General features: G+C 56.4%; 1 protein-coding gene across 1 annotated transcript in view; it reads right to left on the reverse strand.

The window, feature by feature from the left end:
* ZNF407 (zinc finger protein 407) overlaps positions 1 to 15119 on the reverse strand; it is a 259153-nt gene that overhangs the window by 78811 nt on the left and 165223 nt on the right. The window contains exon 5 of the mRNA XM_028525040.2: positions 1495 to 1661. Within this exon, the coding sequence (XP_028380841.1) occupies positions 1495 to 1661 (167 nt within the window). The remainder of the gene's footprint in view (positions 1 to 1494; positions 1662 to 15119) is intronic.

The raw sequence follows: 15119 nt of genomic DNA on the forward strand, positions 1-15119 counted from the left end.
CACGCGTGTGCCCTGGCACGAGGGCCGTGCTGCGGCTCCGAGGGCCCTGGCCCTGGCCCTGGGAGCGGGGGTGACCTTGAGTTCCGATGCGCAGGCTCTTCTGCAGCGTGTCAGTCTGCAGGGTCCTGCTGGTGAGTTCGCCGTGGTGGCTCGAGGTGTCTGTCATGCTGTGTTCAGTTTTCACTCGCCTTTTTTTTTTTGAGGGGCAGGGGGCCTAGCGTTGGTGAGGGGACAACAGAGTATTTTTCAAGAACAAATTTTAAGGAAAAAAACTAAATGTAACAGTCCGCCCCGCGTGAAGGGGGTTCACGTAACACGCCATGCTTACACGACGGCAGAGGTACGGCAGCGGGAGACTTTTCTTAACAACTTGAATTAGTTTCACATGTGCCATTTCACATTCAAATGTACAAAGACATGGAAACCAATCCCTTATTTTCTATTAGAAAACAGCCACTGTCCCCTATCTCTCATTATGGTGCAGACTACAAGACCTAACAACAAAAATCCATATTATTGATCCAGCCAAGTCTCCACAATTATTCTTTAGAAGGAAACGCCGACGATAAATTACATCTGCACTGGCTTTTCATCTGCTGTTCGATATAAGTGATCTCTCAGGGCAGGCTGGAGACCTTAAATCGTCTACGCCCTTGTCAGGGGAGCTAAGGAGGCCCGGCTTCCACACACGGCTCCCTGAGAACTTTGAACCTATAATTTCTAACAATAATAGAGGATTCTTGGCAATCAGAAGAACATTTGGGAATGCTGATTAAAATTTATTTTCTTCCTTGAAATACGATCCTTCCTCAGAGGTGTGAAAAGGACCCCGAAACACCACGCAGCTCTCAGTGCCACAGGGCTGGGGCAGGGGGGAGCGCCTGGGGGATGGGGTCGGGGTCCCCGTCCTGAGGTGACAAAAACAAGCCACAGGCACTGAGCGCACGGCGAGCCGCACCCCACGCAGGCGCACACGGGGTGCTGCTCTCCACCGGTGCGTCCCAGCTCCGTGTGGTCTTGCAACGGTTTCATATGAAGTATAAATGAATTTGTGCTCTTCTAAATGCGTTATTACCTGAAACTTTATAGTGGCTGCGTTCAGACGAGTCTCTGGGTAAATTATCAAAAATTCTTAAATCAGAGTGTTCACCTCTTAGAGAAATAGTGACTGGATGAAAAAATAGTAAATGGGATATAGAATCCAGGTTTAACGCTGTTCAAAAATGTGATGGTGCTGAGTTTGTCTGAGTGACAAAAGGCAAGACGAGTGTGCTCTGCCCCCACGCCCTCCATGGAGACCCCACCTACAAAGGTGTGTTTCACCACACACACACGTACACACACACGTACACACATGACGGGGATGAGCTCCTGCCGAGGAAACTCACTCCTCGGAAGCCCAGGCGCGTGCACCGCACAGCCCCTTGTGCGCAGGGCCCCCCCCCCCCCCGAGCCCCAGCCCCCCGCCCCCGCCCCGAGGGCAGGCCAGCGCACCTGTGTGGGTCCGGTAGTGGTCCTTCATGGCCGAGGCGGTGAGGAAGGAGTAGTGGCACGTGGGCCAGGTGCACTTGAAGGGCTTCTCCCCCGTGTGCAGCTTCATGTGGTTGTTGAGCGCCCACTTCTCGGTGAAACTCCGGTCACACAGGTGGCACGTGAACTTCCTGCAGGGGGGGCAGGAGACACGGTGTCAGCGCGGCCCCCAGCCCTGGGGGCGGCCGGCCAGGGCCCCGCGGCGCGGCGGGCGCGGGGAGCCGCAGGCCCGGTCTGTCATGTCTGTATAAGCAGGCATTGATTTTGCTGTCGAGGCCTGGCACTCCAGCCATTTATTCTCCGCTTTGCGGTTGGGCCCAACGGGTTTGAAAAATTCTGTTACAGTCCAGTCACCCCTGAGGCAAATGTGAGAATAGATTTCACCTGCGCGGGCCGGCGCCACTTATCCAGGGCGCGGGCTGTCAGAGCAGAGGCTAAATGAAAAGCCGTCCGCACTAAACTGCTCAGACAGGCCCTGTCTGCGGGCACGGCCGCCGCCGCGGGTGGGAGCTAGGTGCCGGGCGCCGGGCCGCAGGGCGGCCGCCCGCTCGGAGCCCCAGGCAGGGCTCCCGGGGCGCCCCCGCACCGGGGGTCCTTCTGAGCCACCGCACGGCTGCATGGAGAGTTGACTCTGATGAGAATAAACATAAGACCGCAGCTCACAGTCAAACAAGCCTTTGAGAAAAGCAAGCCTCAGTTGTTCCCTGTGTGAAAAAAGGCCCAAGGACAGCAGAGCAGCGCGCACACCGGACCACGTTTCGGCCCCGCAGCCCATGGGCACAACAGAGGCCGCCAACGCTCGGGGCGACGCAACCACAGACAAAAACGCGGCTGTGCCTTCTAGCCACGCCTCCGTCTCTCTCCACTTGTCTTCACCAAACCGTTGCTAAATCTGCCTTTTCTTTCCAATACAACGCAGGTTAAAGCCATCCCCGTACCTAATAAAGTGGTGTCCGGCTAATTAATTCAGGATAATGAACAGCCAAATAAAAGCAAATTAAAACCCAATATTCAAAACTACAATATTTTAGTGAGTTGATAAGCACTGTGCCACTAAAGGGGAACTACAGGAGCTTGATTTGCCTATCATAAATTGGTCCATACATTCAGCAAGTTGATGCAATTAAAAACAGGGTTACAATATCTGTTTTAAATGATGATATAAATATGGAGGTGTAAAGAGAATGTATCCTTAGGATAGAGGCCTTCACTATGCTTTTATAAACTTCCTTCATCTCATAAGGGTACACAAAGAATCCCAAGATCCAAATAATTAACTCCTCATATTATTTTAACCAGATTGATCATTCAGAATTTCACAAATTCCTATTAATCAAGTTATGAAATTACCTTTTATAAAAACTCCTCTTAGTTTGCTATCTGTATTTGTATTTTTATAACACTGGATCTTAAATGCAACAGAAGTAAACATTTCTAGATATTTCAGATCTGTCATATAAAATATTTTAAGTGCTTCATTAATATTAAAATTGCCAATTAATATCTCTATAAAATGTGAGACGCCGTATTTACGCCCACTGACTCGGCCTGACTTTGAAATTACTGTATCTTGCGATCATTGCTTACTGGTACTACAGAATGACAAATATAACTAAATACTTTGAAATGCACTGTAAAAAATATCATATCCGTATATCTCTTTGACGGGTCTTCATGCATTTAACATTTCAAAACCATGACAGGGATCTTATTTCCAAGATAAATTCCCCTATCTACTTATTTCTTCGTGTATTTATTGTGGATCTAACCTTCTCCTACAAGAAATAAATAAGGAGGTTAAGTAGATGCTATCTTTTAACAAATAGTTTCTCCAGACTGTATTACAACTTTATGAATGACAAAATAAATCCCTCATTTTTAAATCTACCATGATGTACATTTAACAAAATTACATCTATGAAACCTCAATACATGTACTCTATTATTCATATGTAATAAAAATGTTAAACCAGAGCTTAGTGCCTGTCACGAAATGACAAAAGCCAGATAACAAAGGACTGAGGCCACCGCTTGACTTTCAGAGAACCTCGCGTGTCTCCCAGCTGCTGCAGGGGAGCCGGCTTGCGGACCCGTGACCGACACAAAGAGTCCACGCGGAGACGGACACCCTCATCCGGGGGGGACGTCCCAGGACCCCACCCGCGCGGGGCCTCAGGTCCTGCAGCCGAGCTCCTCGGCCCCCGCAGCAGCATGTCGTGGGGGCGGCTGTCCCCGGGAGCCAAGGGCACCCGAGCTACTTGCAGTGCCGCAGGGCCGCCGGGCCCGAGGACGGGGTCAGCGGGGGCCTGCACACCTGCCCTCCCCGAGGCGCTGCTCTGCACGGCAGAGACAAGGAGGGATGAGGGCCCGAGCTGGCCCAAGGCAAAACCACAGGCCACCAGAGGAGAAAAACCATTCACAAAAAGAACCTCAGTGCCAAAGAAAAGAGGAGGAAAGGAAGGAAAACACCATCATAGGTTCAAAGGAAGCAGCTGTTAGTGGCCGGGGCACGGAAGGGAAGGCTTCCCAGTGGTGGCAAGGCCAGAGGAGGGAGGCCCCGCGGAGAGGGGCCCGCAGGGCGGCAGAGCTGGAAGGGCAGGCCGGGCCCCCACGTCTGGGCCATGCAGTGCAGGGGCCCGGCCCACGGCGCCGCTCCCCACAGTCTGGGGCCGCCTGGAGGGCCGCACGGGGGTGGGGGGGGGTGCCCTGATGTGTCCCTGACAGAGGCTGGGGCACCCCGGCCGCCCGGGCTCTGGCTTCTCCTGCCACGGGGCCTCCCCTGCGGGCTCAGCACTCGTGCACATTCCCCGAGTGGGGCCACTTCTGCCGGCCGCGCAGCAAGTGACAGCGCTGCCTCCCGTCCACAAGGTGCAGAGCCCGGGAGGATGACAGCCCCAGTCTGCACGTTTGCTTCGGGTCCTTTCTCTGCTATCCTGAACATTTACTGAATACATTACTTCTTAACCTGTTTAACGCCTACAATTTAAACTAAAAAGACAGAAAATCTGCGACAAGCCCCAGCGCAGCTGTGCCGAGGAGACGGCGTCTCTGTGGAGGGGAGCGGGGCCCACAGCACCCCCAGTCCGCCCCGTCCAACCAGTCCACACATTTACCGAGCAGTTCCGAACTCCACGCAGGCCCTAGGGTGGGTGGCGGGAAGGGCATCTGTCACCGCCCCCTCCTCGGGCTCCACAGGACGTGTCCGCAGGACACAAAGCGCCCCCTAAAGGCTTCAGGAGGAAAGAGATCATGGGCAGGAGAAATCGGAGTGACCGCAGACTTCTCAGCAGTGTGGGAGGCCACCCAGCGCCGGCGGGACGGGGGACCCTGAGCAAGTGACGGTCAGTGTGCGACGTCACCCCTCACACCACCTGCAGTTCCCGCCGAGTGGGGCGCCGCGCCCCACCTCGACCCTGGTGTCCAGGGACGGAGGTGTCCGTGCGACCAAGGCTCGATAGAGGACCGACGGTTAAGAGGTCCCCCTGGGAGTGTCACCTCACGGGCTGTGCAGGCGGCTCCCACGCCAGGGCCCCCAGCGCTGAGTGGGGCCCAGTGTCCGCCCTCACACGGCGCTCAGCCCCTGCAGACGCGCGCCCTGGTCCACGGCATCTCATCGTGGGAACATCCTCGGAGCCCCCTCCGTTGAGTCCTGCGCACTGCTCCGGGCTCCTGCTGTGTCTGCCGAGGTCTCCTCCTCACCGCGCCCTGCGCCGCTCCACCGGCAGCACCCCCACGGGGAAGAGCCCCGGGGACCCCCATGCCGTGACCCGCACTCCCAGAGTCTGGGTGAAACCCCGCATCGCTGCACGTAACATGTCTGACCCTGCTGGCAGACGTAGGAGGAGAACCAGGGATCCTCCTGGGAGTTGGGGGTTCTGTGGGCACGGCGCACAAGGTGGGGGGGCTCCGGAACTTGGGGGGGTCTGTGTGAGGACTGCATGGGTTGAGTGACGGCACCGCCTTCGCAGGCGCGTGTGCTTGGGAGGGGCTCTGTGGGGGCCGCAGCCTGTTCTGGACCCGCTAACGGGCAGACGCGGTCCGTCGGAACGCAGGCCTCGCCCTGGGAGCTGCACCGTGAGCTGCGTCTTTCCAGGCCGCGGCAGAAGCGAAGAGGCCTGACTGAAGATCTGCACTTACCTTCTCCAGTTACACTTTAAAACATTGTTTCAACATTTAACAATCCTACCAGTTAGCTTATTCATTTATTAGTAACCTAGTAACAAACCGGCCCCCATCCCACTGACACACGAAGACAACAAGGACACTCTGGTGTTCTGGCACTCTACTGCGCTGTAACATTTACGATGTAAGATGCCGGGAGAGGTGTCACTGGTCCACTTTTATGTTCTCTCTGCACCCGCTCAGCTCGGGACAACGTGGAGTCTGATCGCTTTAGCAACGCTTGTCCAGCTGCAGCGGTCCCGCCCCTCCCCGAGGAAGCCAGTCCCGGCACACGCGCGGGGGAGACTGGCGCAAGCCCAGCGTGTGAGGCGGTCCCCCCATCACAGCGCACGCAGCGCGGACCGCCCGTCTCAGGCAAATCGGTAGCGGGTTCAACCCTGAGGTTGGACGCCATCATGGAGGTCCCAGGGGCCGACTCGGGCCCCACGTGTCATGTGCGGTGACATCGTCTCAGACGTGCGGCTGCATCCAGCATGTCAGGCACACAACGGTGCCGCCGAGAGCAGCTTTTGCGAGGAAAGGGGCGGAGCTGCACACGAGCACACAGGGTCCGCAGGCAGAGACCCGGCCGACAGCGCCTGCGGGTGCGGCCAGCCTGCAGGAGAGGGCCCGAGGGCCTGCGGGTGGTGCCGGCGGCGGCCACATGGCTTCCTCTGTCTCGGAGAAGGCATCCCACGCGGATGTGGCCGCGTGTCAGCGTCTTTCCGTGTGTTTCCGTGGGTTCTGAAATTCTTACAAACCCAAGATGGGTATTTTAATTGAACAGTCAAACAACATTTCCTGCCGTCTGCCCAGGACGCCCTGGACCAGTCCTGTCAAACTAACGACCACACGAACTCACGTCTGCACGTGCCAGTGAGCCAGATGGGGCGTGGCGCAAATGAAATTTCAACAACTAAGCTCAACTGTGTCGAAGTACTAAACAATCGCGTGGCTGTTATCTTTCAGAACTGGGAAACGCAGGTGCGGACCGCCCCACACCTGTCGTCACAAGACTGGAGCAGCGCTGGGAAGAAAGCGCACCTGGCAGGCGTCGCTGGTCTCGAGGAGCAGCCGGGCCCAGACCCGTGAACGCGGTGCGAGGAGCCCGCGGTCCGCAGCGGACGTCCACTCCAACGGCTCTGGGCTCCTCGGACAGCCATGCAGGGCTTCTCAGGGCTAACAGCCTCTTTGTCAATCATGTAACGTAGTCGCGACGTGGCCCCGCACCGGGAGACGCGAGGAAAGCAGAGAGAGACGGGTCTGCGCCGGTCAGGCTGCCGCGTGCATCACCGCCGAGCCGCCCACACAGCCCAGGCACACTCACTCACTCTCACACCCACAGAAACACACACAGGCGCGTCCAGACAGCCGGTGGAGGGCGACTGTGCTGCTCCACTGATTCACACGAGCGTCCCAGGCCGCACAGCTGCCCAGAGGCGGGCGGAGCCGAGCGAAGGGAGGAGGCGGGGTCTGCTCACCAGTAGGGGCGGGACCTGGGCTGCCTCTGCCGGGGTGAGGGCTTGGCAAGGACACCCCATGCGCTTCTGGAGTCAGACAATGTATTCACGCCAAAAAGGCACCAGGTCCACGTCAGATGCCCCAACATTACCCCACAGCAATCCTGTCCATCACATTCTCTGAGATTTCAAAGTGCTACACACACCTTTACATAAAATATGCAACTCTAAACTGCATGGAAAAAATAAAAGTCCCTCACTGTTTTCTCTACCTGAAAAATTGGAAAATACAATGACAGCTACATACTGACTATGACGACACTCAGGGTCCCTGTGGGCATTCCCTTCCAAGTATGTGTGTGTGTGCACACGTGTGAGTATAAAGTCACAAAAAACTCTGCCTCAGTGGAGGATGCTATATCCTGAAACCAAAGCTACTCCATGCAAACACCGATATCCAGATTACTTAAGTCAGACCAGACCCTGAGAGGGGCCTGTCTCTGATCACACATAAACCCGGCATGTGAGTCACATCCAGACACCACAGAGACCTGAGATCAGGAAGGCCTCACCAACCAGCATGACTCCCCAGGCCCCAGTGTGGCTGCTCGGGAAGCTGGCACCTCCCCTGAGGCTCTCCCGGGGCACCAGGGAGCCTGCTACTTAAGCCAAGAGCCTGGATGCATTTTTGCCCTGAACAGGTGATAATTAGCCTAATTAACAGGCTATATCCTTGTTAACTAGCTGGATCAGAAATCTGACCTTGCTCATGCCAAAGCCTGTCACTTTAAAACCTCTTAACGTATCACTCAGATTTTAATTGCCGTGAAACGTATTTTTGGCCCTTTCAATTCGATGCGAAGGTTGAAAAGCTTCCATCAAAATCACTTCTGGGAGGGGCGCTGGGCATAACATTAACCCCAGAATGACTTCGGCGGGACAGGCACTCGAGACCACCGCAGGCCGGCAGTCTGGACCGAGTGACGCGTCACTGATCTGGGCCAGGCAAGCAGACACTGGGTCTGCGTAAGGAAGGCTCCAACAGCAGTCACAAACACAGGACCAATATCGTTTCAAAACCACATAAAGAGTTTCTGTTAGTGTCGCAGGTTCGATTCCCAGTCAGGGCACATGCCTGGGTTGCAGGCCATGACCCCCAGCAACCGCACATTGATGTTTCTGTATCTCCCTCCCTTCCCTCTCTAAAAATAATAAAATATTTTTTAAAAAAGTTTGTTAAATTGTTGCTTTTGCTGATACAAATAATTTGAAGTAAAATGACAAAATGCATTTAAACCCATTTATACCCTCCCCGTGAGTACCCTGACTACCGTCCAGTCTTTGGACACTGTCACCGCTGACCCGAACGGTGCCTTCACACGGGACTCCAACGTGCAGTGGGTGAGCCTGGAATGAAGAAAGTATCTCTGCACCCAAGAAATTTATGTTCCCCTTGAATACGCACTCCGTGTTTTTCCTAAAACACGTTCTTGTTAAGGCTGCACCGTGTCCCATGGATCCACGCGACTGCGCACGAGCAAATGCAGCCTGTTTTGCCATCGACCCTGCAGGTCCCCGCGTGTCTCTAGGGAGAGAGAGCTTCTGTACACCTGCCCACGTCAGCCAGACGCAGAAAGGGCTGCCCGGGCTGCTGGACGCCGTGTGATTTGCGGGCTGGGAAGGGGCCTTTCCAAACCCTGGCACTGCCTTGCCACAGCCCATGTCGCCGTCTCGGCCCCACGGCATGTCAGGGTGGTCTCGGGGACCATCTGAGCTCAAGGTAAGATGAGGTGGGGGCTGAGAGGCATCATTTCGTGGTCTCAGAGGCCAGGACAAAATGACCTGCCTGAGACCTCAGCCCAGGGCGCCACGGTGACGGCTCGCTGCCAGGGCACTCAGTGCCGCAGGCCGTGGGGCCCTGGAGCCTCGCCGACACACGGTGGGGGTTCCGAAGGGGGGTTCACGTGGGCACCAGAGTGCCTGACGTGGCTCGGGGCTGGCCTCAAACCGTGGCGTTCTGACCGCCACGTGTGCAGAGGGGTCGGCCTGTCAGGGATGTGACCTGCTCCCTTCTAAATCGCAAGTCCAGGGAGAGCGCTGAAGTTACATCAGCACACGAAACAAACTGCTGAGGGTCGCAAGGCTGAGGGTGAGTTGTTGGTAAAGCACAAGCAGGCTCCTCCTCACTGTTTCCTGTGCCGTTGGCCGTGTGATGGGCGGAGCAACCCGCACACACGTGAGAAAGGGCGGGAGCGTGTGCACATCTGAGGCTTGTCTGGCTGGGGAACCCCTTCGGTGCGGGGAAAAGCAACCAACGCAGCTTCCTCTCAGCACAAGGAGCACGATTCACTGTAAAACTTGGGTGTGTGCAGCGATGGGCTCCTCTCTCCACAAAACAGATGCAGTTTTCTAAGATGCAGTTTTCATCTACTTCTCATACACCCTGAGTGTGTCGAAAACGTAACTTCAGACAGGTGTCTATAAACACTGCCTATGATCATTTATACTAATTTTCAGACTCCAACACGTCCAACAGAAGACTATGTGGAATAACCCTATCATTTGTCACATCCCTTCCGGCACTGAAAACACTGAACTGAATGTCCTTCTAATACACTCAAGTGCTGGAGACAGCGCCGCTGGCCGGGAGCCCGCGGGGGGCGGAGCGCAGCTGAGCCGGGCAGAGGACCGGGCGGGGAGCCGGAGCACAGAGCTGGCGGCCGCCGCCCGGCCGAGGTGAGCAACAAGAGAGACTTTCAGGTCATGGGCTGGGAAAGAACAGACACAGAACAGACATGTAACTCCGAGTGTTCGCCACCGTAGAACTCACGCCCAGAGGAGAAGTCCCCTCGACTCTCTCAGCTGTTACCAACTCTCCACTGAAAACGCCGGACAGAAACACACAGGCACGGTCCCCCCGAAGGCGCGAATGATGGGGGTGAGGGCCCACATGGTCGGGTCCCCCGATGCCCCACTCCCACCCCCTCGGCCTCCCTCAGGATCCGGCTGCAGGACGCCGCCGGACTTCGCTCTGCCTGAGACGCTCCCGCGGCCTCTGTCCGCAGTGGGGTCTGCCGCGCCTGCCCCTCTCTCTCAGGCTCCCCGCCACCCATGAGACGTGCCACGCGCCGCGGCAGGGCTCCGTCTCACTGTGTCGCCACTGTGTCGGCAGCGGCGACACTCTCCCCGTGCGGAGGAGCACCTGCCAGCTCAGCTGCTGCCCACTCCCGGGGGCCCAGGGCCGGGGCTGGGACCAGAAGGCAGTTGGGAAACAGTCGTGCGACTCACGGGCTGATCCAACATCGTGAAGGAACGGAATCTACTGAATTAATGTTCACGCACCAAACCCACACGTCACACACACGGAAGTAGGACACAGCGGGGACGGTCACACAGGTGTGGTGGGCAGGAGGGACGCAGGCAGGAAGCCGGCTGGGAGGACGGGGCGGAGAGGAAGGGTGGTTCCGACAAGGGGACTTCCCCTCGGTGCTCTACACGCTGCCGCGTTAACAACACACACACAGACACACACACACACACACACATTCTACCTGTAAATGCACATACCTGCATGCCAGCAGACAGAATTTGGAAAGTCAGGAGTTCAGACAAAAATTTCAACTCTGCCTCCAGCACACAATCTCACGTACAGACTTTGGGTTAGGTCTCCGCATTCATGAAATCATTGCTATTCACAGTGAGCAAATAATGTAAGAACACGGGCGTTTTTAAAATAAAAAATGAAAAAGAATTTGAATATATCATACATAAAAACAATGAAATACACGCCTATAACGAGCAGGGAAAGGCAACTTAACGAAGTGCAGAAGCCTCCCTTCGGACATACGCACCCGGCAGCTGCCGACACGGTGGGCCGCTCGCTCCCGGCACCCTGTGGGGCGCGGTGCACGCCAGCCGCCCCCTGCACGGGTACGGGAACCCGGCTGACCACAGCGCTGCCTGACCTTCCGGCTGACAGCAAACCTCCATTAAACTCCCGTCCGCCCCCAGGCCAGTCACAGGGTGCGGGGTGGCACCAAGGCAGTCCCGTTGGGGCCTCCCGAAAATAAGCGTGTTAGTACAGCGGCTAGGAGCACCTAGACACGTGGGTTTGCACGGACAGATCCGCACACTGCCCGTCAGACAGAGCCCCGTCTGCCTGCTGCTCACACGAGAGGACTGTGCCTGGCAGCCCCCTCCCGGGGTCAGCACCTGAGCGCATGAGCAGGCCACCCCCCCACTCCCAACGACGGACAGTCTGTCTCGGTGTAACACGCGGTTGCGGACCGCCGGCTCTCCCGTCTCGCACACCAGGCTGACTGACATCAGAGCACTCCCCGGAGGTCTAGTCAGGTTTCCTCGCGGCCTGACTCCGGGCCACACACAGTGCAGGGGACCCCACGGGCGGGGCAAAGACGGCTCTGCAGCAACTGCGCCTGGTGACGGCTCCTGAGGCCTCTACCGAAGGCCACGTCGTCTTAGCACACGTGTGTGTGTGTGTGTGTGTGTGTGTGCGCGCGCGCGCATCCGGTTCTCACCTTTGCAATGATTTGAAAGTATATGGTGACTTTTCAAAGCTAATGGCTCTACTTATAAAATTAAATGAAAATATCACGAAAAATGTACGTGTTACTATGTTTACAGTTGCTGTGTTTACAATCACTGTTTCCACATTTCTATCAATGAAGTGCGACACCAGTGACTCACACAGAAAACCCCAGAAAACCACGCCACGGAGCTGGGCTCACGCGGGGAAGCTGTCTGCCCGCCCCTTCCTGTCTCTCCTGCCCCCACCACAGAGCCCAAAACGAGATTCACAGAGCGAACACACTAGTGGGTGCTGGTGACTCTGAAAATACGGCTTAAAATCTACTTGGGCAGCAAAAGAAATACGAGACAAAAGTATTCATCAATAAATGGTGTCTGTGTAGATGTTATAAACTTGCTGAAAATGGGTGATCCTATATTTTGGTCTCTTATATAATAGTAATAATAATAACAACAACAACAAGATTAATACCAGAGTTCTGCAGTTTACCAAAAGCTCAGTTACAAATTCTCCTGGGCGAAACTAATTATTTCATAATTACATACCCTCGAAAAATACAAGCATGAGGTTTTCATACAAATGAAAACACTCAAAGTGGCCTGGCTGATCAAGACAAATGAATCTCCTTTTAATAAAGAAAAAACGAGGCAGTCGTCATTTTAAAGCCAGTACTGCATAGCTTATCTCGACTGTTAGGAGACCATTTGTTTCTTAGCGGTTCTTCTTGGCCGCCTCGGTCCGGGAGCTGTGGCAGGGAAACCGGAGTCTCCGTGGCACCTTTAATACCGATTAAACTAACGTCCCCGGAACACCCAGTGCAGGCCAGACCCTGCCCCGAGCTCGGGAGACACACAGACCAACGGAGCACGGGCCCCGCCCTCCAGGTCTGCGGGATCTGAGGAGAGAGCGAGACCAGCAAACACATAAACTATATTTCAAGGCAGTGCTGTATCTTTTTACAGATAACCACGTTCCTTCGCTCCCGCAGGCAGTCTCCTCCTCAGCACGGCGGTCTGTACGGCCCATCCTAGGCCTTCCCAGCGGAGAGTTTCTCCCTCCCCGCCCACCATCCTGCCTCCGACAGGGCCCATCGGCGACTGCCGGCAGCACGCACCTGGGCCTCACGCACACCTCGCCTGCCCCGGACGACCCAGGTGCCCTGCTCCTCCTCCGCCCTCCCGGGACGGGTCCACACTCGCTGTGCACGCTCTCACACATTCAGGACAGGCCCCTAGCTTCAAACGCCTGGCCGCCAAGTGCTGCACAAGCTCGTCTTCTTCGTCTGCTCCGGACACCGGCGCTCGTGGCCGGCACGGAAACACCGCTGGGCCCTGCGGGGCGGGGCGTGGCTCCTCACCAGGCCGCCGTCAGAGCCCCGCACACCACACAGTCTCAGCAGCTGGGCCGTGACGTCCGCACACCCACACCCCGACCCAGACGCGCCGCGGGGAAGGCGCTGCCGCAGGTGGGCTCGGCGGGCCCTTGGAAACGCCCACGTCGCTGCGGTCGCCCCCTGTGGCCCGCTCCTCACGGCCGCGCCTGGAGCACAGCACACACTGCTCTGCACGGCCCGAGCGCCCAGCGGACAGGCAGCTACTGCAGCAGATAGCTCCTCTGCTCAGCGTCTGCTCAGAACATCTCGTCGCTCAGGTAAGGACATTTTTAAAAAAGACAAAAATAAGGGCAACAGTGGAGAAAGAGGAGGCTGAAATCTCTGATGCACTGGATTTCCCCCAGATTTCCTTCACGGGCAGCTACGTGGTTTTCTCTGCACCTTTTATGTCAAGCACACGGCCAGTGATGCTGACACAGCCAATTAAGAAGTTGGGGCCAACGAACAAGGGAGGGGCTGAGCGAGGGTGCAGAGACAGGACGCTGCTGTCTGTCTGGCACCGAGGACGGGCACCGGCGGGCACCGGCAGCCCCCGGCAGGGCCGAAGGCAGACCCGCAAGGCCTACCCCGTCCTCAGAAACTGTGTGGACCGCATGGAGCCCATTCAGGACGGGGTTGCCAAAGTCAGCGTGCACCGCAGTGTCAGCCAACGACCAGGTTTTCAGAACGGGTGGCATGGCCACGCCCCTGTGCACGCGGCAGAGGCCATGGAATGCGCTGAACTGCACCGAACGTGAAGCCGACCGGCGCAGCCACAAAACCAGGAGAGAGGAGACAGGCAGAAGGGACACCCAGGGCTGTGGGCATCCTGGGACGTCTGTCCTGGGACGTCTGTCCCGGGGGCGAGCAGCAGAGCCAATGCCCCTGAAGCCCAGGAAAGCACACTGGACAGCTGCGCCACGGGCAGTGGGCACTTTCCATCGTCCCCCGCAAGGGGAGTGGAGGGACAAAGGAGGCCAGGGTGCTGGGGGAGCCCCCTGCCAGGCCCACCGCCACCCCAAGGGGGCCAGGGGCTGCGAGGCCGCCCTCCCACAGGGACTGACCATGGACGGAAAATGAGCTGAATGCAACCAGGCAGCCCAGTGACACCGAGTGTCAAGTGCAGGCACGCTCTCAGGACTTCCTATGTGTTGTCACTGATTTCTTTAATCCGACCACAGCCTGAATGTGTCACCCATTTGCCATCAGGAATGGAGAGCTGCAAGGAACCCCCCGATGAGTCACAGGCTCTGCCTGGGCCCCGCCCAGCACCCGTGTCTGCCGGGGACCCCGCACGCTGCCCACCTTGGAAAGCGTTTTTACATGGCCGTATCAGGAAGTTAAGTATCTATAAAACACCTGAAAACATTACTAAGAAATAAGAACTAGGCCTCGAGAACTACTGACTGTAAGGGGGAGGTGTGATCCTTCCCTAAAACAAGCAGCAGACGGAAACTCACTCGTAAACCACATTAATCAGTGGGGTTCTGGCCGCCGGAAACAGGCCGAACCTTAGCACCCGACGTGCCGGAGAGCGGCCGCTGCCCCTGTGCGCGAGGGGCGCGCTCAGTGGTGTGACGCGGCCGGGCCGTCTGCCTCGGGCGCCCCTCCCTCGGGGCAGTGAGCGAGGAGGGCACTATCAGAGCCACAGTGCGAGCGGCAAGATCTCTGCCCATCCTTAAATCATTTAAAAATAATGAGAGCTTTAGCCTTTATCTAATTAGCGAGCGCCTTCTCGGGATGAGAGAAGCCGCACCACTCGCGGCCCACGGTTGTCTGGTGCGTCGGCCGGTGGCCGGCGCGTGCTCGGGGCGGCCGCTGCAGCGGCGTGTTCCTGGCTTCCTGTTCCTTGAGTTATAATTCAATGATCACCTTAGATCACGGGCTATTCATAAATCAGAGGCCTGACATCAGATGAAAAATTGTATTAATATATGAAACTTATTATATAGTACAAACTGCTCTCTTGATAAATTACATTGTTCAAACTTGACAATGATTGCATTTAAAACATTATTCCTATTTGCTGTTTTACAGACTGAAACCT

The sequence above is a fragment of the Phyllostomus discolor genome, chromosome 9 (assembly GCF_004126475.2).
Source record: "Phyllostomus discolor isolate MPI-MPIP mPhyDis1 chromosome 9, mPhyDis1.pri.v3, whole genome shotgun sequence".
Classification (NCBI taxonomy): Eukaryota; Metazoa; Chordata; class Mammalia; order Chiroptera; family Phyllostomidae; genus Phyllostomus; species Phyllostomus discolor.